A 27915-nucleotide genomic window follows, 5' to 3' on the forward strand; every position below is an offset into this window, starting at 1 on the left:
CCGACCCCTTTAAGGGCGCGTCGAACGCCGATGGCATGGATGGGCGAGCTCGGCTTCGAAAGGAGGCCGAGCGGAGCTGCTTCGCTCTCCGCCTCCTTCCTCCTCCCTTCCCCGCCTCGAGCGCCCGCGTATCTCCGCGGGTGAGGCTGGGCCAGCCTTGGGTCGGGACTCGACTGATATGGTCTGGAGAGCGGGGATTTTGACAGGGCCGCGGAAGGTGGTTGGCCGGGAGAGCGGAGGCCCCGGGAGTCCGATGGCGGCGGCGGCGCTGGTAGGAGAGTCTAGGGCGGGTCCCCTGGGCAGCCGGCAGCGACGCTGGGCATTCAGGGCGCGGCTCCTTTTCCCCGTCATTGTTTCCCTTGTCGCGGGGAGTTCCGTCGGCGGGTGTAGTGAACGAAGCGCGGGGGCTCACGGGAAACCCCGGGTTCAATCCGACCCCGCCCCCCGATGTCAGCAGAGCTGCTGGCTGCGATGAGCTGCGAGGGAAAATCCTCGGTTCTTTCTTCGTGGCTCGTAGGAGGTGCAGCATGGAGACGCATACAAAGATCTCCAGCCATTGGAAACGCAGCATTAAGATAAATTCAACAGTGTAAATGAATTGTGATGGATGTAATAATGGAATACTGAATGGTTTAGTTCATGTAAAATACGCAGGGATTTATGATTTGTAAAATGAACCGTGGAAAGAGAAGTCGTTGATATTTTAAGGATGTTTAAATGAGTATTCTAAATTGTAAAACAGAAAATTTAATAAAAATTATATATATATATATATATATATATATATATATAAACAAAAACAAAGATCTGCAGCCAGCAGAAGTTCATCTTTTGATCAGAAATGCGAACGACCGATTTGTTTTATTTTGTAAGACACACACACAAAATCTTCGATAAAAACTATTGAAAAAGAAAATAAATGCAAGCGACCTTGCGAAAGAAGTGGTGCCGCTTCAGCTGCTAGCTTGGGGTAGGAGTTGCACCAAAAGGAAGGAGCGCCTAGCCCTTGATGGATGGCTGTGTCCCCCCCCCCACCTCGCTCGCCCTCTGGCTTCCTCCATGCTTCCCTGCAAGAAGTGAATACAAAGTGGTGACGGCTCACCAACTTGGATGGCTTTTGAAAGAGCAAGTTCAAGGAGGATGAGGCTATAATGCTTCTGAAAACCAGATGCTGGAAACCACAGGAAGGGAATGTGATGTTGCGCTCAGGACCTGCTTGCAGGCTTCCCAGCGGGCATTTGGTTGGTCACTGTGAAAACAGGGTGCTGGTCTAGATGGGACACTGGCCTGATCCTGAAGGGCTATTATGCTCTTATGCTAACTTGAAATATTCATTATCCTTTCACTCACTAGCCAGAGAAGGAGGGCCGGTCATATTATGTATGTCACTGCTGTTGCTTGAAGTGCGGTGGGGAATCCCAGAACTGTGCTCTTCCATCCCACACCCCCCATGCACACCTCAGTTCTTGTTGCACATGACCACCTGGACAGGTACAGAAAGCCTTGCTGGGCAGAATCTTGTACCTTGCTGACTGGAAAGGTGCATTGATAGTGTGTGCCTAACAATGTAGTCTGACACATGTTTATTCAAACATTACTCTTTAGAAAGTTCTGTTACGATCGCACTACTGTATCTTCAAAAATGACTTGACCGGACAATTAGAGAGCAAGAGAAGGGAGACGATGAATAGAACAGACACCTTTATTGATTTTTTTTTTTTTTTCAGAATAGAAAACATGCTTCTACAGAGGTTAACACATTTATTTCATGTATTAAGTTTATTGTTACAAGGTATCATTGTTCTGTTTCTATAGCTGGCTTGTTTAAAAATAGAGTGAGAAGCCATAGAACAAGGCTTGGCTATAACTATGAGCCCTGGGTTTAGACAACGCACTAAGCCAAACCACAGCTGAGCTTGCAGCAGCAGGCATGGAAGAGGACAAAACAGCTGCAATCTCATTTCCAGGAGTTTTCATATTTGTGCTAAGTGTTATGTGCAAACCAGGTCTTCGACTCTTGTTGCACTAACAGCTTGATTGTGCTATTTGATTGATTGATTGATTGATTGATTGATTTAAGCAATTCAATGATCAGATTAGGTGACTGTTTAAAATAAATTTTGAAAACTACAGAAGGTTTTCTTCTCCTCTAGGAGGATCCGGTCTTGATCCGTCATTTTAAAGGCCACAAAGATGCAGTCACCTGTGTTGCCTTCAATCCAACTACTAGAGCACTTGGTAAGCTTACTTGTTGAAGCATAAATGAACAAATAATTTGTGTGGTCTGTATTATTTATTCAGCTTTTGCCTGTTGGGCAGTTGTAAAACCGAGACTGAATGCCTTGGAATTCTGCCCCAAATAATTTGTCTTCAACACTTCGGAGTTAAGAACTGTATTAACGGCAAATACGGTATATATTTCCCAACAAAAACGCCAGGTATCAAAATGAGAGCCCTCCCTCTGCATTTATTGGGGTACTTTTATTTGCCTTGATTGCAAGTTTGGGAGGGTAGTGCAAGTGTTGGGTAACTAGTCTTTTAAGGCTGTAATACTGTACACACTTATCTGGGAGTTAGTCCCATTAAACTCAGGAGGACTTATTGTTGGTAGATGTTTTTAGGATTGCACTATGGGTGACCTTGAGAATGCACTGTCAGGCTGTAAGGCCATGCACATTTTATTTGAGGGTGAATTACTTATTGAAATAAGCATGCATAGGATTGCTGCTCTGCAGTGTGTGCCACACCCTGTTTACTGAGAAACAATAAGCTAAGTTGAGTTCAAGGAAATGCACACAGAATTGCAGGCTTTGTTTCAGTTGCACTGGTTTTGCTTTGATGCCCTCCACCTTCTCTGGCAACTTAAGGCAAGATCCCAACACTTCTGAGCGTTTTGCAGCCCCAGGCCTCTTAATGCCTTTTGGGTGATTATCTAACCAAGGATAAGCTTATGGTATCACAGCTCCATGACAAGAGGATTTAACAGTGCATTTAACAATGGTCACCTTACAATAATGTCTTTGTAAAATATGCAAATAAGTGGTGACAACCCTATGTGCTTACCCATTTCCATTCTCCATCTAAACACTAAATAGGTAACATGGTTTGTTATTTGGCTGAATTCGCTGTGGAATTATTGTCCTAGATCTCAAACTAGAATGATTGGACTTCATTAGATTCTGCATCTTATTTTTATATCAGTTCATGAAATTGGTAGTAAAAGTAACTGAGACCTTTATGTTGGAACACAAAATTGATATCTAAGTGTGGAGCTTTATCATTATTTCTTGCCAGCTACCTCTTCTTTGGATAGGTTTCTTATGATATGGAACTTGAAGCCAAACACCAAAGCCTTCAGATTTGTGGGTCACTTGGAAGGTGTGACCAGTGTACAGTTTTCACCAGATGGAAACTTGCTGGCATCTGCTTCTCAAGATAGGACAGCCAGGCTATGGATTCCATGTATGTAAGTATTACTGAAAATTAAACATTTCCAGGGTTTTTGGTTTCTGAAGGGATGTTGGGCTTAGGCATTGTATTGCTTCCTCTAGTTCAGAGAGGCCAGATTCATATAATCATAGTTGGGAAGGTACCCTGCGATGTAGGAATATGCAGGTGTCCCATACAGGAATTGAACCTGCGACCTTGGCATTATCAGCGCCACACACTAACCAGCTGAGCTATCCACTTAGATTCCTTCAAGGGAAACCTTCTGGAGGTTGTATGCAAGTGGTGGGTGGGGCCAGAGGCAAATATGGGTGGAGCCATGGATGTTATTCTTACCTTTCTACAATAGGCTGTGTTCTATCCACGTAGAAGTCAGAGGCTTCTATATTCCACCCCACACACATCTCCATTGAGGCAAGCAAAATGCATTATGACAGTTTGCAGATACATTCCAGCCAGGCAAAAGCAGCCAAAGAGGCTGTTGGGTAGGGCAGGCAAAGGACCGGGTGTGGCCTAAGAGTCCCAAGGGCTAGACAGAAAGTTCTGGAGGACTCGATTTGGCCCTTGAGACCCCCAGCTCTGCTCTCATCTTCTGTACTTTGTGCAGAAGATTTTGGGTTTCGCACTGGGACGAAGCAAGGGAAGCTGTCTCTTTGAGGATACAAACTAGGTTTGATTTGGGTTGAGGGGTGGGGAAATTGGATTAATCTGTTATGTGGTTATGGGACTAATGCATGTGCAACATATTTTATATACAGCCACGGTGAATCCACACCATTAAAAGGCCATACATCAGCAGTCCGTAGCGTGAACTTCTCGTACGACAGTCAATTTCTAGCTACTGCATCCAACGACAAGTCTGTAAAAGTCTGGAGTGTTTACAGCCAACGTCTTTTGTTTACCTTATTCCAGCACACACACTGGGTGCGCTGTGCCAAGTGAGTGTTTGCATGCTTTGCCTTCTTGGTTTCTGAAAAGCAGTAACTTTTTTTTTGTCTTTTTAAAACAGCTTCACATGTCTTTTCAGTTCAGGATAAAATGGTCACTAACTTTACAAGCAGCAATTGATTTAGATGCTAGATGTCGGCGTTTTTAAAGCTGCGGTATATTTCTTTCCTTTCTAGATACTCACCAGATGGAAGATTAATAGTTTCTTGCAGCGATGATAAAACTGTTAAAATCTGGGATTTAAGAAACAAAACCTGTGTTGATGATATAATAGATCATGAAGGGTAAGCAGTCTTCATATATGACAGGAAATGTGGCAGTGTTGTAGTGACACTTGCAGATCTGCTAGAGGCCTCTTCAGTTGTTGTGAAAAGCAAAGTGTTGGAGGTGCAGCGCCATTTGCACTGTCTCCACGACCAATCTTCCAAACTCAGAGACAAGGCCCGAAGGGGGTTTGTCACTATGTTTGTCACTGTATTTTAAGGCTCTTCGGAGTAATCTACTGCGCTGTAACGTATTAGATGTGCTTCTGGTGTGCTTTAGTTTTCCATTCTGCTCTATAGCCATGTTTGGGCTATAATGAAAAGCCCTTGGTCTCAGATAACGTAAACCTAGTACAATCCAGTCTGCTGTGTTTAGATACCTTCCTTTACTACTTCTCTTTCCTGGAAGGTACGCTGTTTAGATATGGAACACATAATAATTTGGATGATGCCAAGTAGTAAGCCAATCCCTAGTTTTCCTAATTAGAGTTTGTTTTAAAAATAAAAAGCTTAGGAAAGAAATAAGCAGAGTATAGGCCAAAATGAAACACCAAGTATCGTTAAGGTAGCATAAACTGCACAAGCTAAGCTTACATGGTGGACATCGCTTGGGTTTTCAACAGTGAACGCAAAAACATCGCCAAAACTGTTCCATTTTTGTTGTGGGACTTGGGAGGTGAATGATTGACAGCTTGAGGAGCTCAGCCATTGGAAAGATGGCAGGGGATCAAAAGTATATGTTTCACATATTTGTGAAATTCAGGGCACCTTAAGAGGTGGGCAGAAAGGAGTGGTTAGAATCAGGGCCATTTTCCCATTGGGCAAGACTAAACAGACTTTAGCCTTGTCCTTGTGGGTGGAGTTGAAGTGCAGGAAATGCAATCTGTGTTTGTGCCTCTGTGATAGAGAAGAAAATCTCTGTGGCAGCAGTAGGATTTCTTAAAGAGGCATGCAGAGTCTACTTAGCTTAGCATGATGCTCACCAGTCAGAAACTCTTGGTGACAACATGCACATGCCACCCCATAAATGGAGGGAGTCAGTAAACTCACAATGATGAGCCCAGGCTAGGCGTGCACTGTGCTCCTAACCATCAGCCCCGCTGATACAGCCAGTATCAACAATTCCTCTTCTGCCACTTCCTAGGCAGGAGTTCAAATTTCCTCGAGCTCCAAAACTGTGTTTGCATGCAACCTAGTGCACAAAGAAAGAAAGGAGAGGACATTACTCCCTGAACAGGAGGCAAGCTGAGAGTGCACACAGCCATCCTGCGGTAGCCTCTGAGATTCAGACTCTTTGGCCAGGCAACCAAGAGAAAGGGGTAGGAAATATGACAAAGGCAGCCACAGAAAAACACTGACAGTAGTAGGCTCCAGGGGCTCACTCAGTGGGACCTGAGTTTGGGAAGCAGGAGATAGGAATTTAAGCAGGCCAGAAAGTCAGGGAAGCAACATCAGATCACTGCTGTGAAAAGAGGGACTTTCTGGCATGCAAGTGACCCCAGCATGGCTGTCAAGAGAAAGTATTGTATCTTGGCAAGGGGTATCTAGGTTCAAATCCTGCTCAGTATCTGCTAACAACTTCATTTTATTCTTTATGGAAACTGCTTTGAGGTTTTTTTGGGTTATTTTACAATCATAATACAGTGGTACCTCGGGTTACATACGCTTCAGGTTACATATGCTTCAGGTTACAGACTCCGCTAACCCAGAAATATTACCTCGGGTTAAGAACTTTGCTTCAGGATGAGAACAGAAATCGTGCAGTGGCGGTGCAGCGGCAGCAGGAGACCCCATTAGCTAAAGTGGTGCTTCAGGTTAAGAACAGTTTCAGGTTAAGAACAGACCTCCAGAATGAATTAAGTTCTTAATCCGAGGTAGCATTGTATAAGTACTATGAAATAAATAAACACAGGGCAATAGTGAGGGCAGACAGCATGGCTCTGAGTCCTTAGGATGTGATGGAAAACTCATTAAAAAACATGGGCCAATAAAGTAAGCCCAAGTGGATGGCATTGTTCTCGTAACAAATGACAAATCGTTATTTTTAATGTTTCCTTGTAGATTTGCCAACTATGTGGATTTCAGTCCTGATGGTACGTGTATAGCTTGCGCAGGCTCCGATCACGCAGTGAAGATCTGGGACATTCGAATAAACAAATTATTGCAGCAGCACCGAGGTAAAAGGTTACTAAACCTCTTCCTTTCGTAATTTCTCTAAAAGCTAGTAGAGGTCTTAGTATCTAAGAATGCCGGCTGTGTCCCAGAAAGTTTCCAGTTACAATCATATCTCTGCTGCTAACTTTACTGGCCAAGCCTTTGTCTCTTATCTTTTACTTGGGGATAATAAAGCAGACTTGGCCTAAATATTTCAGAAGGAATTTAAATCTGGCATTTTGAGCATCTGAAAGCATACATTAATGCAAAACTAATATTTTAAAAGAGGACTGTTTGATAAGCATATGGCTAATATAGCAGCATGTAATTATATAAATTGCATGAGCCATTTTAAAAGTAATAATAATAATAATATATTTTATTTATATCCCGCCCTCCCCAGCCGAAGCCGGGCTCAGGGCGGCTAACAACACCAAAACAGTGCATGTTCCCTTATCTTCCATTTATGCTGTTGCTTCGGTTTTATTTGGTGTCAACACTGCCCTTGAATCAGTATGGGCTTTTTCTTGCCCACTAGATCTTCTTGAGAAACATATTAGTTCAATCTGTAGACTGCCCAGGGTACCATTCTAGTAAATTCACATTTAGCAAAGTCAAAATGCTGACACAATTTCCACATTAGGGTCATAGTAAATGACGATCACCAAAACACTGAGTGTGTAAATCTGAAAAGATGGCAACTGTATAGTAATTATAAACCATAGAGGACCACAATGCTTGGAATTAATATCCCTATCACTTCTTAAGCTCATTCTGTGGCCATGTAAAATCTGCAACCTCTCAGCCCTATTTTACTTTATAGGATAACCCATTGTATGCTTCTAGTGTCAGTGGTCCCCAAATTTTTGGCTGGTCTTGGTAGCTAGCAAAAACTCGCAGACACAACCATGCCCTTCCCCCAGCTCCCTCTGATTCTACCCTGAGCTTTAGAGAAGCACAGTCCATATGCAGGAGCAATCCCACACACCCTTCCTACCTCCAAGAGCAGGAGAAAGGTAGGGGCTTGTCTGTGATACACTGTACTGTAACTTGGAGTGCCTCCAATGCACGGTTCAACCATAGGAAGAACTCCTCCTCCTCTCCAGATTGAAGTTTAGGGGGAGGACAGGAGCTTGCCAAACATGCCACAACAGGGAGGGCTACCCAGTGTGTTTTGTGAATTTGTGGATCTCTCATCTTGGAGGAATGGCAATATATAAATATAAAAATAGACTCAATTTTTCTCATACGGTCCTGCATTGTAAATAAGAAAAACAAAAATTAAAACGTGTAGCCAAGTAGTAACATGCCTTTGTAAAATTAGTTACGGTTGCTATATATTCTTATAGTTTAATAGTCTGGATATTGCTGTTTGTTTAATGAAACGTTCCTTTTTGACCAACATGTTCTTTCTGAAACTTCAGGGCTCACCCAAGCTTCCTCAATACTGCACCTAGAAAGCATGGGTCGGAGTTGTTTTCTGCTTGTCTTGCCGTTTCCCCCTAGAAAACCTGCTCTTTTGCGCTAAATCGGAGCAAACACCAGCTTGCAGAAAACCTGGTTGATGTTTGCTCCAATTCCGTGCTAGAGATCAGAGTTTCCCAGGCAAAAGTGGCAGCACAAGCAGAAGTCTGGATGAGCCCTTAGTCTTGTTGATCAAGGCTTTAAAAAAATCCATCTGCTTTCCCTCAATAAGAACTAAATGTTCTTGCTACTTTAAGCCACAGGATGGCAGCACAGTAGTGTAGATAAAAATCACAAGTATCTTTTTCAATCCCCTAATAAAGTAGATACTTTGAGCTTGACCTAGGAGAGGAAAATAAAATCAACTTGGGTTTCTATGCTCTGCTTTTCTTGCATTTGGTCGTTAAAGGGGGTTTAGATTTTGAGCTTCTTATTCTCTGTACCCAAAGACCCATCCCTAACCCTGTAATCATTCTTTGTTAGTGTGTGGAGATTCATTTCTTTCAGAAGCCAAAAGCTCTTGTTTACTCATGTTATATGATGCATTTTGGGATGCAGGTGGCGCTGTGGGTTAAAGCCTCAGCGCCTAGGGCTTGCCGATCGAAAGGTCGGCGGTTCGAATCCCTGCGGCGGGGTGCGCTCCCGCTGCTCGGTCCCAGCGCCTGCCAACCTAGCAGTTCGAAAGCACCTCCGGGTGCAAGTAGATAAATAGGGACCGCTTACCAGCGGGAAGGTAAACGGCGTTTCCGTGTGCGGCTCTGGCTCTGGCTCTGGCCAGAGCAGCGATGTCACGCTGGCCACGTGACCCGGAAGTGTCTCCGGACAGCGCTGGCCCCTGGCCTCTTAAGTGAGATGGGCGCACAACCCCAGAGTCTGTCAAGACTGGCCCGTACGGGCAGGGGTACCTTTACCTTTACCTTTATGATGCATTTTATTGTGTACTACCTGCAGCAGAGCCAAAGCCTATAGGATTGGCTCACACAGCTGATGTCGGCTCCAACCACCAGCGGATGGGTAGCAGAGCTGGAGCTGTCTGGATCTCTTTTGCATAAGCAGTACTTGCAAAAGCTGAAGCCTCAGGCACTTTAAAGCACTGTGCGGGCCTCTTTGCAAGCTCTGTGTGGTGCTTTGAAGTCTCAACTTTGAAGCTTCAAAGGTCCTAATCACCTGATGGCATTGGGATGTCAGGTGATTGACAGGTGGGTCCACAAGGCTAGATCTAATATGGATACTTCCCATGGGACCCAAAAAGTTCCTCGCCTCTGGTCTACAGGCTCCTTCAGTTAAAACCAGGGCAGGAGAATCCGAAAGTACAGCCATTCTCTCAGAAACCCATGTCAGATCCCTTACACATGGTTTGAAACCCCTTGAAAATGGGTGGTTTTCCAAATCATTCATTTAACCAGCCTTCTTAAAAATCGTTTCTAGACAGCTGGTTCAGGGATTCAGCTGTAAGATCTGGACTTTTACCCTGGAACAGTAAGCAACATTTTCCCCTCCAGATGTTGACAGACTCCAATTCCCATCAGCCTTAGCCAGTATAGCCAGTGAACGTGAATGATGGGATTTGTGGTCCAATAGCATCAGGTGAGCACCACACTGATTATCCCTGCCCTGGAGTATAGCAAGCAAGGCAGCATCTTCTTTGAAGGGCATGCCCAAGGACTAGATAACTTTGTGCCTTCTTTTCCCAGCCTACCTCTTGAATACTTTGGATTTGTGAGTCACAAAGCTCTATTATTATTATTATTATTATTATTATTATTATTATTATTATTATTATTATATACTGCCTTTCATCCAAGGATTGCAGGGAGCTTTACAATTTAAAAACACAAAAATGCAAAACATAGTAACAAACAAAATAATACCCACCCCCTATGACACAAACAGTTTAAAAGGCCATGGGATGTTTAGGTATCCAAGGGCCTAGGAGAAGAGGAATGCTTTTTCCTGACACCTAAATATATGTAACAAAGGTGCCACGCAAGCCAGAGCATTCCACAAGAAGGGAGCCACTGTAGAAAAGGCCCTGTTCTTGTGTTGCCGACCTCTTGCAGAGGAGGCATAAGGAGAAGGGCCTCAGTTGATGATCATATGCCTCCATCTTAAGCGGCACCGTTAAGTGCATCTGTTAACAACTTTGTTTGCAATTCTGCAGAAGAGCACAGGGTTGCTGGGTTTTGCTCAACAGAATGAAGCAGTCCTAACCAAAATGCAACACAAAAGGAGAAGCAGCTGAGAGGGAACTATAGGCACAGTTTAGGGCAGGCATGGCCAAACTTGGCCTCCAGCTGTTTTGGGACTACAATTCCCACCATTCCTGACCACTGGTCCTGTTAGCTAGGTATAGTAGGGATAATAGAGTGGCTGTGAGTCAGGAAAGTTAGAGGCAGGGATAGGTAGAAAATATTTTAATGATTACTGCAGAATTAAAACAAAAGGTGGTGTTCATTAGAGAATGAACTTCATTTATATTGATGAATCAGTTTTCAGCTGCACTCTTATGAGCATGTATCTGGGAGTAAGTGCCTTTGAAAACAATTCTCAGTAAGCATCCTGTGGATTGCGGTATTAGCCAGTGCAGATATTGGCTCCTTTCTTTGCCATCAAAATCTGAATTCTTTTTTACTTAAATCAGTTCACAGAGCCGGCGTGAACTGCACGTCTTTCCATCCTTCTGGCAACTATCTCCTCACAGCTTCCAGCGACAGTACTGTTAAGATTTTGGATCTTTTAGGAGGAAGGCTCTTGTACACGCTTCATGGGCATGAGGTAGCATGTTGTTCTCTCTTCTACCCTCTTGCTTGTTTGGGCTTCTAAGGACCCCCTCATACATTGCTGTTTTCTTGAAAGACATAATTGTTTCGAGCGGAAACACAGAGTTACTGGAATGTGAAAAGTGTGGGAATGTATGTGCTTGGGCTGTGAATACAACCATTCAGCAGGTGTATCTTCGGCTGTTTTACTTCACATGTTACAATAAAACGGATTTCCTACACTGATTTAAGGCTAAGAGAACTGAACTGAGTTACACAGGCCTGGTTCACACATCAAGTGAAGCCAAAGGGAAGATAAAGTTTGGTTTAATTCGAATGAGCAGTGTGCTAATGCAGGTTGCTGATTCTGCAGGCACTTCGCTTCTGCTGGAAATCAGAACCTGGGCTTAATCATTTATTAAATTTCTATCCTACTTAGTGGCCTGGATTTCACCAACCTGGTGCCCTGTAGTTTTTTTATACTACCTGTCACAGCCAGCCATGACTGCATTAGTTCACACAGGACTTGAGAGATGAGCCGCTATCACAGGGATGCAGCCACCGTGCAATTCGGAGTGGTATCTGCTTAGCTGAGTCCTGAGACAGCCCAAACAGAGTTGAAGGGATAGAAAAAGTGAGGCTGGGTGTTACCAATGTGTTTATCTGATCTTCCAATTTGTATGCAGTCTTGCTCAGTTCTGTATATCATTTGAAACTGGCCTAGAGCTTAGAATGAAGCTCAGTAGGACTTCACAGGGGATAGGGTAATGAACATCATACGTGTTTTATATTTTTGTTTCAAAGGGAGCAAAAGGCCATGCTAATGAATGGCTAACAATGTTATGGTCTCAATATAAACTGCATTGTAGAAGAGGAGAGGGGCTTAAATGTAATTTCTGCCTGTGACACAGGCAACATTAATCAAAAATTCTTTTTTTTCCCTTTTCCTTTTCCTTTTTGCTTTGAGTTGACAAGTTTAAATGAGACATCAACCTCAGAAACGTTTAAAGCTTCCCTTCAGATGTCTTCTAAAAGTCATATAGTTGTTTATCTCTTTGACATCTGATGGGAGGGTGTCCCACAGTGCGGACACAACTGCTGAGAAGGCCCTCTGCCTGGTTCTCTGTCCTTTCACTTATTTCTGTGAGGGCCAGAAGGCCCTCAGCACTAGACCTCAGTGTCCGGGCTGAATGATGGGGGCAGAGACATTCGTATACAGGAATAGGAAAGATGATGGGCAAGAAAAGGATAGGCATTATTATGGAGGGGAGGAGGAAAATATATTAAAATTATAAACACTATGAAGTCTTTTAATTTTATTTTTAATCTGGCTTCTTTTCGTCTTTTTGACTAGGGACCTGTTCTCTCTGTAGCCTTTTCAAAAGGTGGAGAAACATTTGTCTCTGGTGGTGTGGATGCACAGGTTTGTTAACGATTTTGATTTCTTAACGTGAAACATGATTTTATTAGATGCTCTAAACAATTAAGAGTTTACTGTGTTTTATTAATACTTTCTTAACAGTCTTACTGACATTATTATAATTTGAGCCTCTGCCCCTTTGTTTGCGCATCTGCGAGGTCTTGCCTTGAGATGCCTCCCTGCCTAAGAGAGGCAAAGTATTTCGCAGTATCTCTCCTGTGTCCTCGTGCCAAATGCAAGGGCCACAAAACCAAAACAGTAAGTGAGAGTTAAACATCAGTCAATATTTTTATTTATGACTTTTTACAGGTATTGTTCTGGAAAACAAACTTTGATGCATTTGAATACAAGAAAGTTCTTAAAAATCACATGCGAAAATTACATGGGGATGAACCCCCTCACCTTCTTGATATTTACCCTCGATCACCTCATCGCCATGATGCAAAACCACAATCTGTTGAGGTAAACATTATGGCTTCTAACCTCTAACTATTTACAAGTTAGCAAGTAGTGGCCTGCAAGTGAGACCTGCAGCAAAATATTGCTTCCTGGAATGTCAGCCAACCAGTCTCTCTTCCAGGCTATTCCATTCCGTTCCCTCTCAATCTACTCTTTTGCAGACCCTGAGGTTTTATATGGTCCATTTCCCCATGTTCCTAAATAAGCCCAACAAAAACTAGCTTGTTATCAAATCAGTAAAGAATTAATGTGTTCACCCGGGAACTCAAATCTGTAATCATTGAATCAGTACCAGCACAGACCCCAATATTCACCCCTCCCTTTAATGCAGAAATGTACAGTACATCAGTTCAAGTCTGGTTTTTTCCTTTTGAAAATAATTTTTATTTGGTTTTACAAAAATAAAGTTATAACAATACCAAATGAATGTCCACATTTTGAGATTTCTCTGAATCGCCCGACTTCCCCCCCATTCCCTCCTTGGGTCTTAGTGTCAACATTTTCAACTTCATGTTATTTCGTGATCCATGTTTTGTATCTGCCCATATTGTCCACAGTGATTGTTACATTACAAGTGTTATTAAAATCCTGCTAATGTTTTTATCTGCTTACAGTGGCCTCCTAGATATATTACAATTTTTCCCCATTCTTTCTTAAAGTTTTTGTCATCTTGATTCCTGAGCTTTCTGGTCGGTTTTGCCACTTCGGCGTAGTCCACCAGCTTAGTTTGCCATTCCTCTTTCGTCGGGACTTTGTCTTCTTTCCATCTCTGGGCTAGTAGCATCCGCACAGCTGTCGTTGCATACAGACAAAGTCTTTTCTAGTCCTTTGGGATATCAGTACCTATAATTCCTAATAAAAAAAAGCTTCTGGTTTCTTTAAATAAAAGTTATTTTATACATTTTTTCATTTCATTATATATCATTTCCCAGAATGCTTTTATTACTTTACACGACCACCACATATGGTAAATGGTACCTTCTTTTTCTTTACATTTCCAGCAGGTATTTGTACTTGTCTTATACATTTTTGCTAACTCAGGTAAAGGTAAAGGTATCCCTGACTGTTAGGTCCAGTCACGGATGACTCTGGGGTTGTGCACTCATCTCACTCTATAGGACGAGGGAGCCGGCGTTTGTCCGCAGACAGCTTCCGGGTCATGTGGCCAGCATGACTAAGCCGCTTCTGGCAAACCAGAGCAGCGCACAGAAACGCTGTTTACCTTCCTGCTGGAGCGGTACCTATTTATCTACTTGCACTTTGACGTGCTTTAGAACTGTTAGGTGGGCAGGAGCTGGGACCAAGCTAACTTACTAGGAGTCAAATAGATCAGTACATATCTTTATCAACTAAATAAATATTTGTGCACAGGTGTAGACAGAGAAGGACAGAAATACATGCACACATGCAAAAAGAAGGGAACAGTGTTACACAGTAAAAGGCAGTCACCATAATTGTTGGGTTTATTAAGTATTCCCATTAATGAAAAATAACACCTTTTAATATGGCTATTCTATATTTACCAACTGTAGATGATTTATAATACTCTCAGCCATCTTCTTGATGCCGAGTAATAATGCTGATAGGTCATGTCATGTTATCATTGTATCATCATCCAAGATTCTGTATAGTATAGGATAGCTCTATATCATGGGTAGGCAAACTAAGGCCCAGGGGCCGGATCCGACCCAACCACTTTCTAAATCTGGCCCGCGGACAGTCCAGGAATCAGTGTGTTTTTACATGAATAGAATGTGTCCTTTTATTTAAAATGCATCTCTGGGTTATTTGTGGGGCATATGAATTCGTTCTCCCCCCCCCCCCAAAAAAAATATAGTCTGGCCCCCCCCACAAGGTCTGAGGGACAGTGGACCACCCCCACCCCCCCACTGAAAAAGTTTGCTGACCCCTGCTCTATATGCTTTCCATAAAAAAAATCTATAGTTGTCATCTAAGGCAAACAGACACTAGATGGCACTAACATTTAAGAATAGTTTGCACAGCCAGTATGAGATATATATTTTTTCAGAAAGAATATGTTTTTAAATACTGGAAATGTCACACTGTGTCCTATAGTTTCAATCTTACCTGGGCAATATATGTGATGAAGGACCAGGATATGGATTAATTTTACAGCCACAGGCAAGAGATTACCATAAAAAGTTCTCTGGGCCTCAATTTCCTAAACTGTTCAGTTTCCTTCTGCCATTCTTTATTTTGCACCCACATGCACACACCAGTTTTGTAAAACTGTTTTAAATCTGGTGACTTGGAAAAGAGAGTTAAAATAGCTTTATTATCCAGAAGCTGCTAAAATTTGGAAGCTTCGGTTGGTACCAAATGCCTTAGCCCCTCTCCTGATAAGTTAAATGAATACAGGAGCGCATGGACCCTGTTTGGCAGTTATCCAGAAGCTACTGCACTAGATTCCTCTAGGCTTTGTGAGGCCTTGCTTGAAGTCTCAGCCATGGAAGAAGTTGAAACAATGTCAGGTTAGAATGGGGCTTTCCAGGCTGATTGCTGCACTGATAGTGAGGTGTGCATCTGCACATAATTGTTGATGTTTAAAAATTTATGTCGGCAAGCTTTTTAAAGGTTTTGATGTGACAGAGGGATATTTTAACATCATGTCATTGATTGTGACTGATCTGTTCTTGACTGTCTCAGATATATTTTAGTGTGTTTTGTGTGATTTTAGGATGCTTTGACACGGTGAGAGTCCTGCTGTTAGCACTCTGCATTTGTGGATAAGGCTTCTGACAGACATTTTTTTACTTACCATTTTTAAAAGCACTGGTTCATCTTAGAAGCAAGAATGTGGCTTATAACTAGTAATTGCTCCAAACACCTTGAGGAGAAATCCAGTTACCTTGGCAGAAACCAAGTCATACAGAAGAAAATTGTGCTGTATGTAAATGGCTGCTACTAACTGAGATTACTAGTTGAGATTCCTACATTAAAGGGGGTCCCTTCCAACTCTTCAATTCTGTGATTTTGATACACATTTAATAGTTTGACAATGGGAATATTATCTTGACATGTGGTCTTTCATCCTGTGTCCATTTTCTGTAGATGAAACAATCATAATATTTTCAACTCTGATTTTCAACAGATAGATCCCAGCTATGACGTCACAGATATGCAAACACTTGACCCTCCTGTCATAGATATTACCTCACCTTCTGTTTTACTGGTAAGTTTTCCAAGGATGAATTACAAACTAAAATATAATCCAAACATTGATTCTAATACTTTTTTTAAATCCAGAGCAATTAAAAAGCTGTACATATGTTTGGATAGGGTTGACTTCCAAATCCTGCACAGCATCTGGTACTCATGCCTTATTTATTTCATTACAGCCAAATTACAAGGATATCCAATGCTACAGATTACCTTATGCCCAAAGGCTCTCTTTCTGTTTTGATGTTGCTGCTTCCTAAATACTTTGATTTCTGATGTCCATGCCTCAGCAACTATATATTTCAAACTTTGGGTATATTATTCTCAGATTTCTTATTATGTGATTTTTGTAGACCATCACCAAAAAATGCTGCATACTAGGGTTTTTAATTCAGCCCTGTGAGACTGTTGCCAAAGATGCCAGGGCAAGAGCTGTTGGTGGCTACTCTGGTTCAGTGAACTACAAGTATGTAAAGATCTGCTCCACTTCTGGGTGAGACCTCCCCTTTGTATACTGCAGCTAGGGAGTATTTTCTTGACCAAAGGTGTCACTTTGAAAAGACAAATAATAGTGACCAATAGATCCTAGAGATCTAGAATATGTGTTCTGAATTAAGTGAAAATGTGCACCACTGTGTTGTTCATTAATAGTCTTTACCAAGCGCTTTGTGTGAAAGGGGGATTTATTTGTTGCTGCAATAACACCTCGGTGGTTCTGTGGGATTTGGGCATGGACGCTCACTCTGTATTCCTTTCCCATAGTACCTTCATAGTGTATTTTACTTGTGAACTGTGACATCCTGCCTCCATCACCAATTCTCTCCTTCACACCTTCTCATTTCCCCCATTTTTCTGGGAATCGAAGCTGTGACCATTATTCTCACAGCTGATTCTGAGGCATATATAAAATTCCTCACAGCCATCTCGAACAACTGCTTCCTTCCTCTTCCTGTGGAAAAGCAACATTCTCTGAGAGCTGTACCCTGAGGAATGCAGAAACAGCGGCAGGCCTTTCACACAGGAAATTACTACTCTAGCACTCTCAGAAAGTGCTTCTGTCACTTGGACTGTCTGCCCATAATGAGCTTCCTGCTGACCTACAAGATGATTTACTACTGATCTCAATGCCTTTGCCACTCCGTAAGCATAACCAGCGGCTAATGAAGCTGGCAATCAGCAGTTCTGTAAATCTGTAACTGCCCTGCTTTAAACTTGAATGTGGTAGGCACACATATCTTTGGCCAAGCTTGTTCAGATTCCATCAAGTATGGTTAGGTAGCAAATTGTGCCTGCTTTCCAAAGTGGAAAATATTGTTGCGAATCACGGAACCCTTTACAAACAATTTTACTTTTTTAACATTAAATGTAAACGATTTCTTTTTTAAGCATTCAATGCCTATAGCACAAATAGTTGAAACAGGACACAGAAGGCTTCCATCAGCCATCTTGATGTGCCCCATTGAAATCAAAGGAAGTCAGAGAGAAGCAGTGCTGGAACTGAATCTGGAGCATTGCCCTTGCTCTAATTGTATAGCTGACTCTTTTAGGAATATTTGTAAGGCCCATTTTTCTGGGGGAATCAAAGCACGAGCCTCTGCACAACAGCCCATGCTTTCCTCTTCAGTGACAATAGTACAGTACCCTACCTAGGTAAAGGTAAAGGGAACCCTGACCATTAGGTCCAGTCGCAAACGACTCTGGGGTTGCAGCGCTCATCTCGCTTTGCTGGCCGAGGGAGCCGGCGTACAGCTTCCAGAAAGTGGCCAGCATGACTAAGCCACTTTCTGGCGAACCAGAGCAGCACACGGAAACACTGTTTACCTTCCTGCTGGACCGGTACCTATTTATCTACTTGCACTTTGACGTGCTTTCTAATTGCCAGGTTGGCAGGAGCAGGGACCGAGCAACGGGAGCTCTTCCGTCGCGGGGATTCAAACCACCGACCTTCTGATCAGCAAGTCCTAGGCTCTGTGGTTCAGACCACAGCACCACCCGCGTCCCTACTTACCCACACATAATATAGATGGGTGGTGATAAGGGAAATAACCTTGCCATTGCAGAATAACCATGTGTATGTCTGCCTGCCTGCTCTCCTTTTGGAAATCTTAGATATATGTGCATTACACAACGCATATGGGAGTGCACAGCCTTCAGATGACTTAAAAATGAGTAGGATATAGCTGAGCCAAGGATAAATGTCACATACACGATGGGGAGCGGGATGTCCATCCCCCCCAGTCGTTGCAAATTATGCCACCAAAAACACCCATCCCCTGAAAATGGGCACAGTCAAAACAGGAATGTGTGTGTTGTATTGACCTACAAGCGTGGGCGCAGCCGGGGGCGGGAGTGGGGCAGCTCCCCCCCATCAATAAAATTCAATAAAAATACATAGCAAACTGAGGTTTTGCCCCCCGCTAACAAAAGGCCTGCCCCCCTAACAAAAATCCTGGCTACGCCCATGCCTACAAGGTGCAAAAACCTGTTGCATTTCCCCCTTGTGCATGTTCCAGCTAAAGCTGAGCACTTTAACAGAACAATTCTATGCCTGTTTTCCTCTGAAGTCAACCCATTGAAACAGCATGGCAGTTTAAACTCTCTGGCTGGATTGTGTCCCTATGTTAAGAATGCAGCCTTGAGGAAAGACATGCAGTCTGTGTTTGGTAAATGAGAGACATGCACTTGTTTGAACAAAAGGCCAAAAGGCTCTTGGAATCTAAGAGGGTTCACTCTCTCTCTCTCTCTCTCTCACACACACACACACACACACACACACATAGTGGTGTTATGAAGGATGTGGGAGAGAGTGGTAAGATTCTGGGTCAAGATAAAGCTAAGGCATAGAAATTCAGTGGTTTTAGAGTAGGGCCGTAATTACAATTGAAAACTGGTTCAGACAAACTGCAATCTTTTATGGTGTAGCAGGAAAGAAACCAAGCTGAGCCTGTGAATCTGGAGGTGCTGGATTCAAATCTTGCCTCTGGCTCAAAAGTCACCAGGGGTTTGACAGACCTACATCAAAGCAGAAGCTAACAAAGTATTTAGCTTCAGAAGGGTGACCTTTCCCTTGCTGTCACTCTCCAGATGCCATGCATTCCTGACCCTGTAGTGGATGCTCATTTCCTCAACACACTATTGTCTTCCCCAGGCCTCTGAAGAGCTATCTGCTATTTGCACATTTATGCCTTCAAAAAAACACATGTTTAAATCACTTTTCTCAAAGAAAGCTTGTACAATCTAGAAAAGATCACCTGTGATATCTCAGGCACCGAGATAGTCGGTGCTCTTCACTGTCCCTTATTCTTCAGACTAGCAGAACTTGTTCCTCCTGAGCTTAGTCCCACACATGACAACAATATGTGTGCTTTCCATCAAAGAGTCCCGATGTTTTTGTAATGTACATCTAGAGTTTTCCTTCCCCTCGTGCCTTATTGCCCATCTCCATCTTGTCCTTCCACAATTTGCAATAAGGTTAGCATTGTTGTTCCCAGTCTTGCAGAGCTATTGCAAGGTTTACCAGGGTGATTGGATGCAAAACAGTGTGACCATTCAAAATCCCTATCTATGCAAAATATTATTTCAACCTACAACAAAATATTACAGCATATCATCTCTGCACCCCGCAGTGGTAGTGTTCTGTTCAGAGTACCTTTCTGTGAATTGTTAGGAACTTGAATTGTTAGTAACTCCACCTTTTCCATTTTTTAAATTTCCAGCTGACACTCAACATTCCTTGTTGCTGGATTTTGGTGTGTGTGTGTGTGTGTGTGTGTGTGTGTGTGTGTATATATATATATATATAGCAGCAGAGTGCAGAAAATTAGTCTGGTGAGACTGCTGGTAGGAAAAAAAGAAGCTTAAAAGTTTATTATTCCTTGTGAACAAAGCCATTCTGAATATAAGCTTGCATGCGGCAATCATGGAATCATTATGCTAACAAGAGAAGGTCCAACACTCAGCTTTTGTAGCTGGAGTCAGTCCAGGTGCTGTCCTCCCAGGCCAGGTGAGGGGAAGCCTGCAAGGCAGGGAGCAGGTCTTTCAGGACTTGCAACCAAGATGGCTCACTATTAAGAGAGTGTGAAATTGCTCCCTAAGTATTCTCTGTGTTTCAAGTGGACCACAACTAATCATTTTTGTAAGGAAAGGAAATGTTCAGTCAGCATTGGTGAACTGTTTAGCTTGAAGTAGATTCCATATATATCAGTTCTGCACCATTTCAGACTGAAAATCCAGTTGACATAGATGGTGTATTCATGTGGTATGTCCTCTTGTACATCAAAGACAAGATAGGGAAGGCAGGAAGGAGGGGTAGAGCTTGTTAAGCTGTTTTTGGAGAAGGTGCTAGAACTCCACACCAGGAAAGAGATAGGTTGCTCTGCACCTTTGCCAAAAGGCCTCACTATAAGGTCTTAACTATGGTCTGAAAAAACTTGCTGCAAATAAAACTTGGCTCATTTTTATTTTGATAGCAAATAGTGGGAATGTTTCAGCGGTTTTGAGTTATTCGTCCTTCTCATTTTAAGAGCTTCCTGCAGCAGCTGTTTGCAGGGACACTGAAAACCAGCCTTTATGACATTTCTTTACCCCTCTCTGTAGAGATCATATTGTTATTTTTGGCACCTCTGGTCTTCACAAGAATTTTTGTAGTTTATGAAGGCACTTGTATGTTCTCCTTCCTGAAGCATTTATATTTAGAGTTGACATCCAGTCAGGGAATTTCTCACCTTTGGGAGCCTAGAGCCTGAAGATTTTAGTCTCTGGTGGTGCCCTCTCCCCCCCCCCTTTTTTTCTTTTTAAACTCAACCTGTTTTGCTGATAGATGAAAATTCAGCTTGCATTCTTAAATGTAAACTAAATTTAGCATATGAAAAGGTCATGGAAAACACTGGCTTAATATAAAAATGCAATGTTTTAACATTCATATCTACACAGAAGTATAATTTTATGCAAGTGATTATATGCAACCAATACCTACACATTGCTCTAATAGAGCACATTTCTTCACTGGGGTAGAAAATGCCTTGTTCTCTCCAGCATCTCATATTTGGGGCATAGCTTGACACTGAAGAGGATGGGACAGGTTAATCAAGCTCACAGAACTAGTGAATATTGGTATTTCCTGCTGTGCGCATCTGCAGCCCTTGCGCACACCTGTAATAGGCTAGATCTTTTTTTCCTGTGTTAAAAATGCTAAGCGATAACCATTGATTTACGAACTATTCAGTAAGCTTCCTTTAAGACCATTTGCAGTCTGAAGCACAACACTCATGGGGTTTTCTATATTTCGCACCCCAAACCCAGATCTGTCAAACAGACCATATAGACCCACTTACTGTTCCAATCAACCATGGCTGAAAAGCAGCTGCTATTTAATGCCATTGTAGTTGTGCTAAATATAGCACAGCTGTCAACCTCAGCAAATAAATAAATAAAACCAGCTTCCCCAACCACAGCTGCAAAGGCAGCAACTGGGGAGCTGAGTTTATTTCCCTTGCATATGTTATCATATAATCAAGTCAATGAGGTTTTATTTTTACTTTTTTCTTGTTCTGAATTGACCTAGTGCCCTCCAGAAGCTTGATCATGCTAAATTAGTAATAATAACAAAGTGAGCTGTGAAAATGTTGGTTTCATTAAGGGAGCTGGTAATCCTGTTAGTCTTGCCCCTTGGGGGGGGGGGTCCCTGCATTGCCACAGATTTACAGCTCATTCCTAGGGCTTAGGCTGCAAGAATATATGAGGCGACTTCTACTTCTGTCTCCCTGGGAAGCTTTCCTTGAGTACTTATCCAGTCCCTGTTTTATAGAATTAGGCAGGGTACATTTGTGCCAGACTTTGAGCTTCTGTGGATTATGAATGTAAATAGAAAGCAGTGCACGTTTTAAAAGTTGGTCATGTTCTCTCTCTCATCCACTTCCCCAAAGCAATAAAACTTCACTGTGTGTGCTGTGTGTGCTATGTGTGCTGTGATGTGCAAAGAGGACTCAAGGAGGACTCAAGTCCTTGTGTTGTCCTGCGCAAAACAGTCTTTGTAGTGTAAAGCTAGTAGAAAGATCCTTAGGCTTGGCCTTTTCTTGAATCATAGGATCAGTCTGTTGAATCACCGAGACCATATAACACCGGTCTTGAAAGACCTACACTGGCTCCCAGTATGTTTCCGAGCACAATTCAAAGTGTTGGTGCTGACCTTTAAAGCCCTAAACGGCCTCAGTCCAGTATACCTGAAGGAGCTTCTCCACCTCCATCGTTCTGCCTGGGCACTGAGGTCCAGTGCCGAGGGCCTGAGGGCCTTCTCGGTAATGGCACCGGCCCTGTGGAACGCCCTCCCATCAACTGTCAAAGAGAAAAATAACTACCAAACCTTTAGAAGACATCTGAAGGCAGCCCTGTTTAGGGAAGCTTTTAATGTTTAATAGGTTACAGTGGTGCCCCACAAGACGAATGCCTCGCAAGACGAAAAACTCGCTAGACGAAAGGGTTTTCCGTTTTTCGAGGTGCTTCGCAAGACGAATTTCCCTATGGGCTTGCTTCGCAAGACGAAAACGTCTTGCGGGTTTGCTTCCTTTTTCGTAAAACCGTTAATACCCGGGGAATCCGCACTCCGCAAGACGAAAAAATCGCAAGACGGAGCAACTCGCGGAACGAATTAATTTCGTCTTGCGATGCACCACTGTATTGTATTTTAGTGTTTTGTTGGAAGCTGCCCAGAGTGGCTGGGGAAACCCAGCCAGATGGGCGGGGTATAAATATATTATTATTATTATTATTATTATTGTTATTGTTATTAATTGAACATAGTAAAACACCTAACCTTAAGAGAGTAGTTTTTATCACTTCTTTTTTATAAATTGAAATTTTATTATTCTGTATATTCAGGCATTTTTCTGAACTCTGTATCAATCAAGGGAATATGAACTTTAATTGAAAACTCTGTGTTATACTTCAGAAACTGACGTGTCCCATCCCTGGGTAACATTGTACAAAAGTCAGGCATCAACTAAAAGCCTAACCTGCTTAGGGTGCAGCCCACCAACTCTTGCTGCCATTGCGATTCCAGTAGGTTTGATAGGGTTGCTGGGATGGAATACATAAAACGTACATAGTAATTGCTTTCTTCCACAGTCACATGGGGGTGGTGTTACCTGATAGGTTCAAGGTATGTGTATATATATATATATATATAATACACACACACACACACACACACACACACACACACAGTCATACCTTGGAAGTCGAACAGAATCCATTCCAGAATTCTATTTGACTTCCAAAACATTTGAAAACCAAAGCTCAGCTTCTGAATGGCTGCAGGAAGCTGCTGCAGCCAATCGGAAGCCGCGGAAGTCCTGTCAGACGTTCGGCTTCCAAAAGAACATTAAAAAACCAGAACACTCATTTCCAAGTTTTGATTGTTCGGGAGCCAAAATGTTTGAGTACTAGGCTGTTTGAAAGCCAAGGTATGATTGTATATGCCTTGAAGATAGAGACCTGCTCTCTCATTCTTTGTAAGGTGTCATGAATTCAGATGGCACTATAATAAAGATATGGTTGGTTTTGACACTTCAAATGTGTGAAAAAAGAAAGTAATATCAAAGGACTAGAACCAAATGGCTACAAAGGAAGTAATATGGTAGGAGTAATAATAAATGATTACAAACTGGCTATTTGTATTTAGTTTGCTTAAACAAAATTCAATTCAATTATCGTCATCTGGTTTTGTGATTTAATAAACTATTAGACTGTCGAGTAAAATGCATAAGCTTCCTCCCAAACAATGCAGTCAGATATACTGACATTTATTTCTATAATAGCTACTCCTTAAGCATATATCACTGTGAAGATCTAGTTCTTAATGAACTCCCATATTACGTATCTAGTCTGTTCTTAAATAAGAGGTAGAGTGTGTGTTTTTCATCTTGCATGCAACAGAGCAATGCAAAAAAGTTCAGCATCCGAAGGCAAACTGGGAGCTGGCCATCCTATTTTTAAAGTACATGCCTCACCAACGTCATGATTCATTAGAAAGCCTATCTTCAAATCCTTGTTTGTCATGAGATCATTCCTGGTATTCCACAGGAAGCTGTCAGATATGCTTTATGTGTGTGATGCCTGGCCAGAGATTAAATGCAGATGGTTTTTGAGTCGGATAACATGGCATGAACTTTCTCCAGAACACCATGACTTAGTTTATTTGCAGGCAAAATTCTTACAACTGATATACTTTGGAGTTAAATAGATTCTGTTAAGGCTGTGCCTTTGCCTTTGAATTGTACCAGTGTTTGATGTCATCAGCTATATGGCAGATCTACATGGAAGAAATTCCTTCTTGCCTAGATTCAGAGAGAGCAGCACCTGGTCTCTTTGACTAGGTCTGCTTGATGTATCTGTCAAATGGCAGGGACACTGACTATAACAAGCTTTGTTCAGGACTGCTGTACTGAGGTTTTTTCTACAATCAAGCAGTATATCAGTTTTACGAAACAAACAAATAAATAAGAACTTAGCCTTGGTTTAATGTGGAGAAGAGAATTTGTTTCTCTGTGATGCTTTGTGATGCTAAATATTTGGCTCTATCTTTTTAGCTTTCATCATTTAAGCTACAGAGAATTCATTTTATGTTCCTTTTATTTCCATATGTGTTTCAACATACATACAGAATACCTCTGCCCCCTACCCCTACAACCTTATTTAAGAAGAGTCCTGATTTGATTTGATTTTGCATTGGAGTCTGTAATAACCTCAGCCCACTTGGCAGGTTCAAATGTTGCCACACTCAAGGCTGGAATCTGCCGAAACTGCTTCCATGCAGGAAAAACGGCTTTGGTGCAGTAACACTTCTAACTGTGGCTGAGATCTAAAGAGCTACTTGAGGTGGCCCTGAGAGCTTGGGCTTGCCTAGTAGGCCCCTCCAACTCATAAAGAACTTGCTTTGCGACCTTGGGAACCAACCCTCAAGGGCATGCAAAACTAGGCTTCTAATAACTGTGTGTGAGTTCAGTCTCATGGTGAGTCTTCCTGCTAGCAGTCACCAGGGAGATTTATTTTGTAAACCACTTCATGATAGTGAAAGGCTACAAGTAAAATACTTCTGGGAGCTTCCAGAACAGCAGAGAATAAAAGAAAAATGAATACGAGTTATTAAAACTGGTAAGTCCTTTTGGGGAAATGTGAGAGAGAAAAGATGCAGGCTGAGGATGAACCTCCTCTGTTTTTTTGTGAGAACAGGTACAGCAGGGTAACAACTGCAGTTCTCAGGTTTGCTTCCCGAAAGGGAAAAAAGGATGCTGAAGATTTTCAAGCTTACCACCCTCTGCTTTTCCTTTTAATCGAAGACAAAGCCAAGTATCCCTTTAGCTCAACCTTCCATGCAACAAGAGAGAGTGATCATGCAGCAAGATGGAATGAACACCCAAGACATGCAGCAGCATTCAGTTTTATCCTCACCAAGAGCAACAAGGACAAGTTTGGAAGACGGAAGTAAATACATTGCGCACACCATGGATGAGCCAGTAGGCATTTCTCCAGTTTTGACTAACGCCTTGGAACACATTGTGGAGCAGCTGGATGTTCTTACTCTTGTGAGTAAATCCCCAACACCATTGCATGTACTGGATTGCCTGCAAGTAAATAATAAATCACTAGGCTTCTTGGGGCTAGTGGTGAAGCAACAAATAGCCCTGTTCCTCCTTCAGGGGCCAGCTGGGCCTTGCGTTTGGTCTAGCAGGACTCTTCCTGTCTCCTTACGCCTCTGGGCCCTCAATTCAAAATTTATCTATTTTAAAGATTGATATCCCAGCCTTCAAAAACTTTCTCAGGTGGGCCTACGCAAATGGTAACTCCTTCACAAGTTCATTGACCTGAGGCAGGCTACACTCGGTCTCTCTGCCTCAGCCCTTCATCTGTCATAAATGTATAATAATACTATCTACAGATTTGTAATAATTACCAATATTATGTTTGTGAAGTAGGACTTCTGGTCAGTCAGCGAAAGAAAATGCATATCATATGTCAATGCCAGTATAGATGTATTTCTGAGATATTGAAGGAAGTAGAAGCACTTTAAATTTAATAAAAGTTGCTACTCTTTATCAGATGGATATGCCACCATAATTAACATACCTGAGCTAAAATAGTGTCGAAAAAGAAGTTTTCCACAATAAAAAAAAAATGCTCAGCCCAACGGATAACAAATTCCTCCCCACCCCAATTAGCAAATGCCTTAGTAGATTGATCTACTGATTTAAAACAAACTGCTTTATATGTGAAGTACTTTGAGCTCCTAGAAAAAATATATCAGCTGCAGAATAAAAACAATAATGGGTGAAATAGAGGATAATTGTATTAGATAAAAGTATGTTATATAAAGCAGTAGGTATAAGGTCAAAATTTTAAGAAAAACATATTTTGAAACTTAAGTAAATTTGTAAAACTTGCGAAAAGAAAAAAAAATGACCAAGAAAAAGAAAAAAATACATCCTTTAGTCATTTTTGTTATTGTCGATGTAATTAAGGTCTATCAGAGCATTACCCAATTTCTACTAGTACCCGAGAAACACAGAACGTGTCTTACATGGTGTGTTCAGATCCACAAAAACTTGCTCAACACTTCTCAGTAACACCATTCCTATCAATTTAATGTGTTCTACAATAGAGTGGAGAATATATTTGAAAGCAGATATCACTGAAAAGTTGGATTCTGATACAACAAAGTATTTCAGATATTTGTGATGTCCATCCAAGTCCTTTCTGAAGTCCCTTCAGAACTCACAATATTTACGTGCCAAGACCTGAGGACCCCCTGAGAAGGGGCTTCCAAGGGTACGGAGGGCGTGTGTCTCTCATTCTTCCCCAGCTGCAGTCTCCACATCACATGCCTTACCTGCAGCTGTTTAGGGCTACACCTGTTTGGGGGAAGGGAGAGATTTGGAAAAACCCTGGCATGTGTGCAGAACATCTCATGTGGCCCTTTGGGTATCAGCTTTGAAAGGGGAACGCTCAACACTTTAGTTTCCAGAGTTATAGAAGCTGGAGGCTTTATTCTCTGAATCAATACTCTAGTCTGATACAACTGAATACACAGCACATACAGGGATGCTCTGCCAGAAAAAAATAAATTGGATTTTAGAGTTCTTCTCCAATAGTTGGTTTTATTTTGATGCTGAGACCATGATGTGTTTAGCACGGCAAAAAAACCCATGTATTTTTAAGGTTTCCGCGAGCTACTGAAATGGTGGAATATCTGAATCAAATCTTGCAGTTCTCTGGTTTCTTTAGTGCATTAAGAGAAGTTATTTTGTAAATAAAACATTACGATCAATAACAAGCATTTGTTGCCCTGTTCTCCTAACAGACTGTCTCAATCTTGGAGCAGCGCCTGACTTTGACGGAAGATAAACTGAAAGAGTGCTTAGAGAACCAAGAGAAACTGTTACTCTCTGTCAGAGATTGAAAATAAACAATGCAAATACATTCTCAGGAAGACAAAACAGTGACATGAAGCAAATAAAATGTGCCTCTTTGGTGTAAGTGATTTCCCTAAAAATCATTGATAACATTTTGAACATGTAATTTTGTGTGTGTGCGTTTGTTAAATATATATTTGTGTTTTTCTGAATATCCAATCTGTTTTCTGATATTTGCCCATCCTTTACATGCTGAGCACAGTTCAAAACTCTGCTGATCTCCAGTGTGCATGTTCTCCAGGTGCTGGCACAGTATCTGCCCCATTCGTTTCCCATGCATCATGGTGCGAGTTCTTGTTGATGTATGTAGGGCATTCCTTAACTCACGGGAAAAACGAGGTTGCATCTTGCAGCAG

General features: G+C 42.1%; 1 protein-coding gene across 3 annotated transcripts; it reads left to right on the forward strand.

Moving 5' to 3' along the window:
- Positions 1-27711, forward strand: POC1B (POC1 centriolar protein B). 3 transcript variants are annotated; one of them, XM_079993461.1, is made up of 12 exons: positions 1-140; positions 2154-2238; positions 3295-3466; positions 4206-4385; positions 4572-4679; positions 6720-6835; positions 10918-11051; positions 12390-12458; positions 12765-12917; positions 16027-16107; positions 25430-25675; positions 27448-27711. In XM_079993461.1, exons 1-12 carry the CDS (start codon positions 36-38, stop codon positions 27544-27546), a joined length of 1548 nt encoding a protein of 515 aa, XP_079849587.1. In that variant the 5' UTR covers positions 1-35; the 3' UTR covers positions 27547-27711. The 3 variants fall into 3 exon arrangements, with proteins under 3 accessions (XP_079849587.1, XP_079849588.1, XP_079849589.1); XM_079993462.1 differs by having other exon boundaries at positions 137-271; XM_079993463.1 differs by lacking the exon at positions 1-140 and having other exon boundaries at positions 2158-2238; positions 3314-3466.
- The last annotated feature ends 204 nt before the right edge of the window (positions 27712-27915 follow it).

This window comes from Podarcis cretensis, assembly GCF_951804945.1.
Source record: "Podarcis cretensis genome assembly, chromosome: 10".
In the NCBI taxonomy this organism is placed as follows: domain Eukaryota; kingdom Metazoa; phylum Chordata; class Lepidosauria; order Squamata; family Lacertidae; genus Podarcis; species Podarcis cretensis.

Coding starts and splice junctions, on each gene's coding strand:
- POC1B (XM_079993461.1), top strand. CDS start 36: ATGGATGGGCGAGCTCGGCTTCGAAAGGAGGCCGAGCGGAGCTGCTTC. Junction 12,459..12,764: donor CTGGTGGTGTGGATGCACAG/GTTTGTTAACGA, acceptor GACTTTTTACAG/GTATTGTTCTGGAAAACAAA. Junction 25,676..27,447: donor AGCTGGATGTTCTTACTCTT/GTGAGTAAATCC, acceptor TTCTCCTAACAG/ACTGTCTCAATCTTGGAGCA.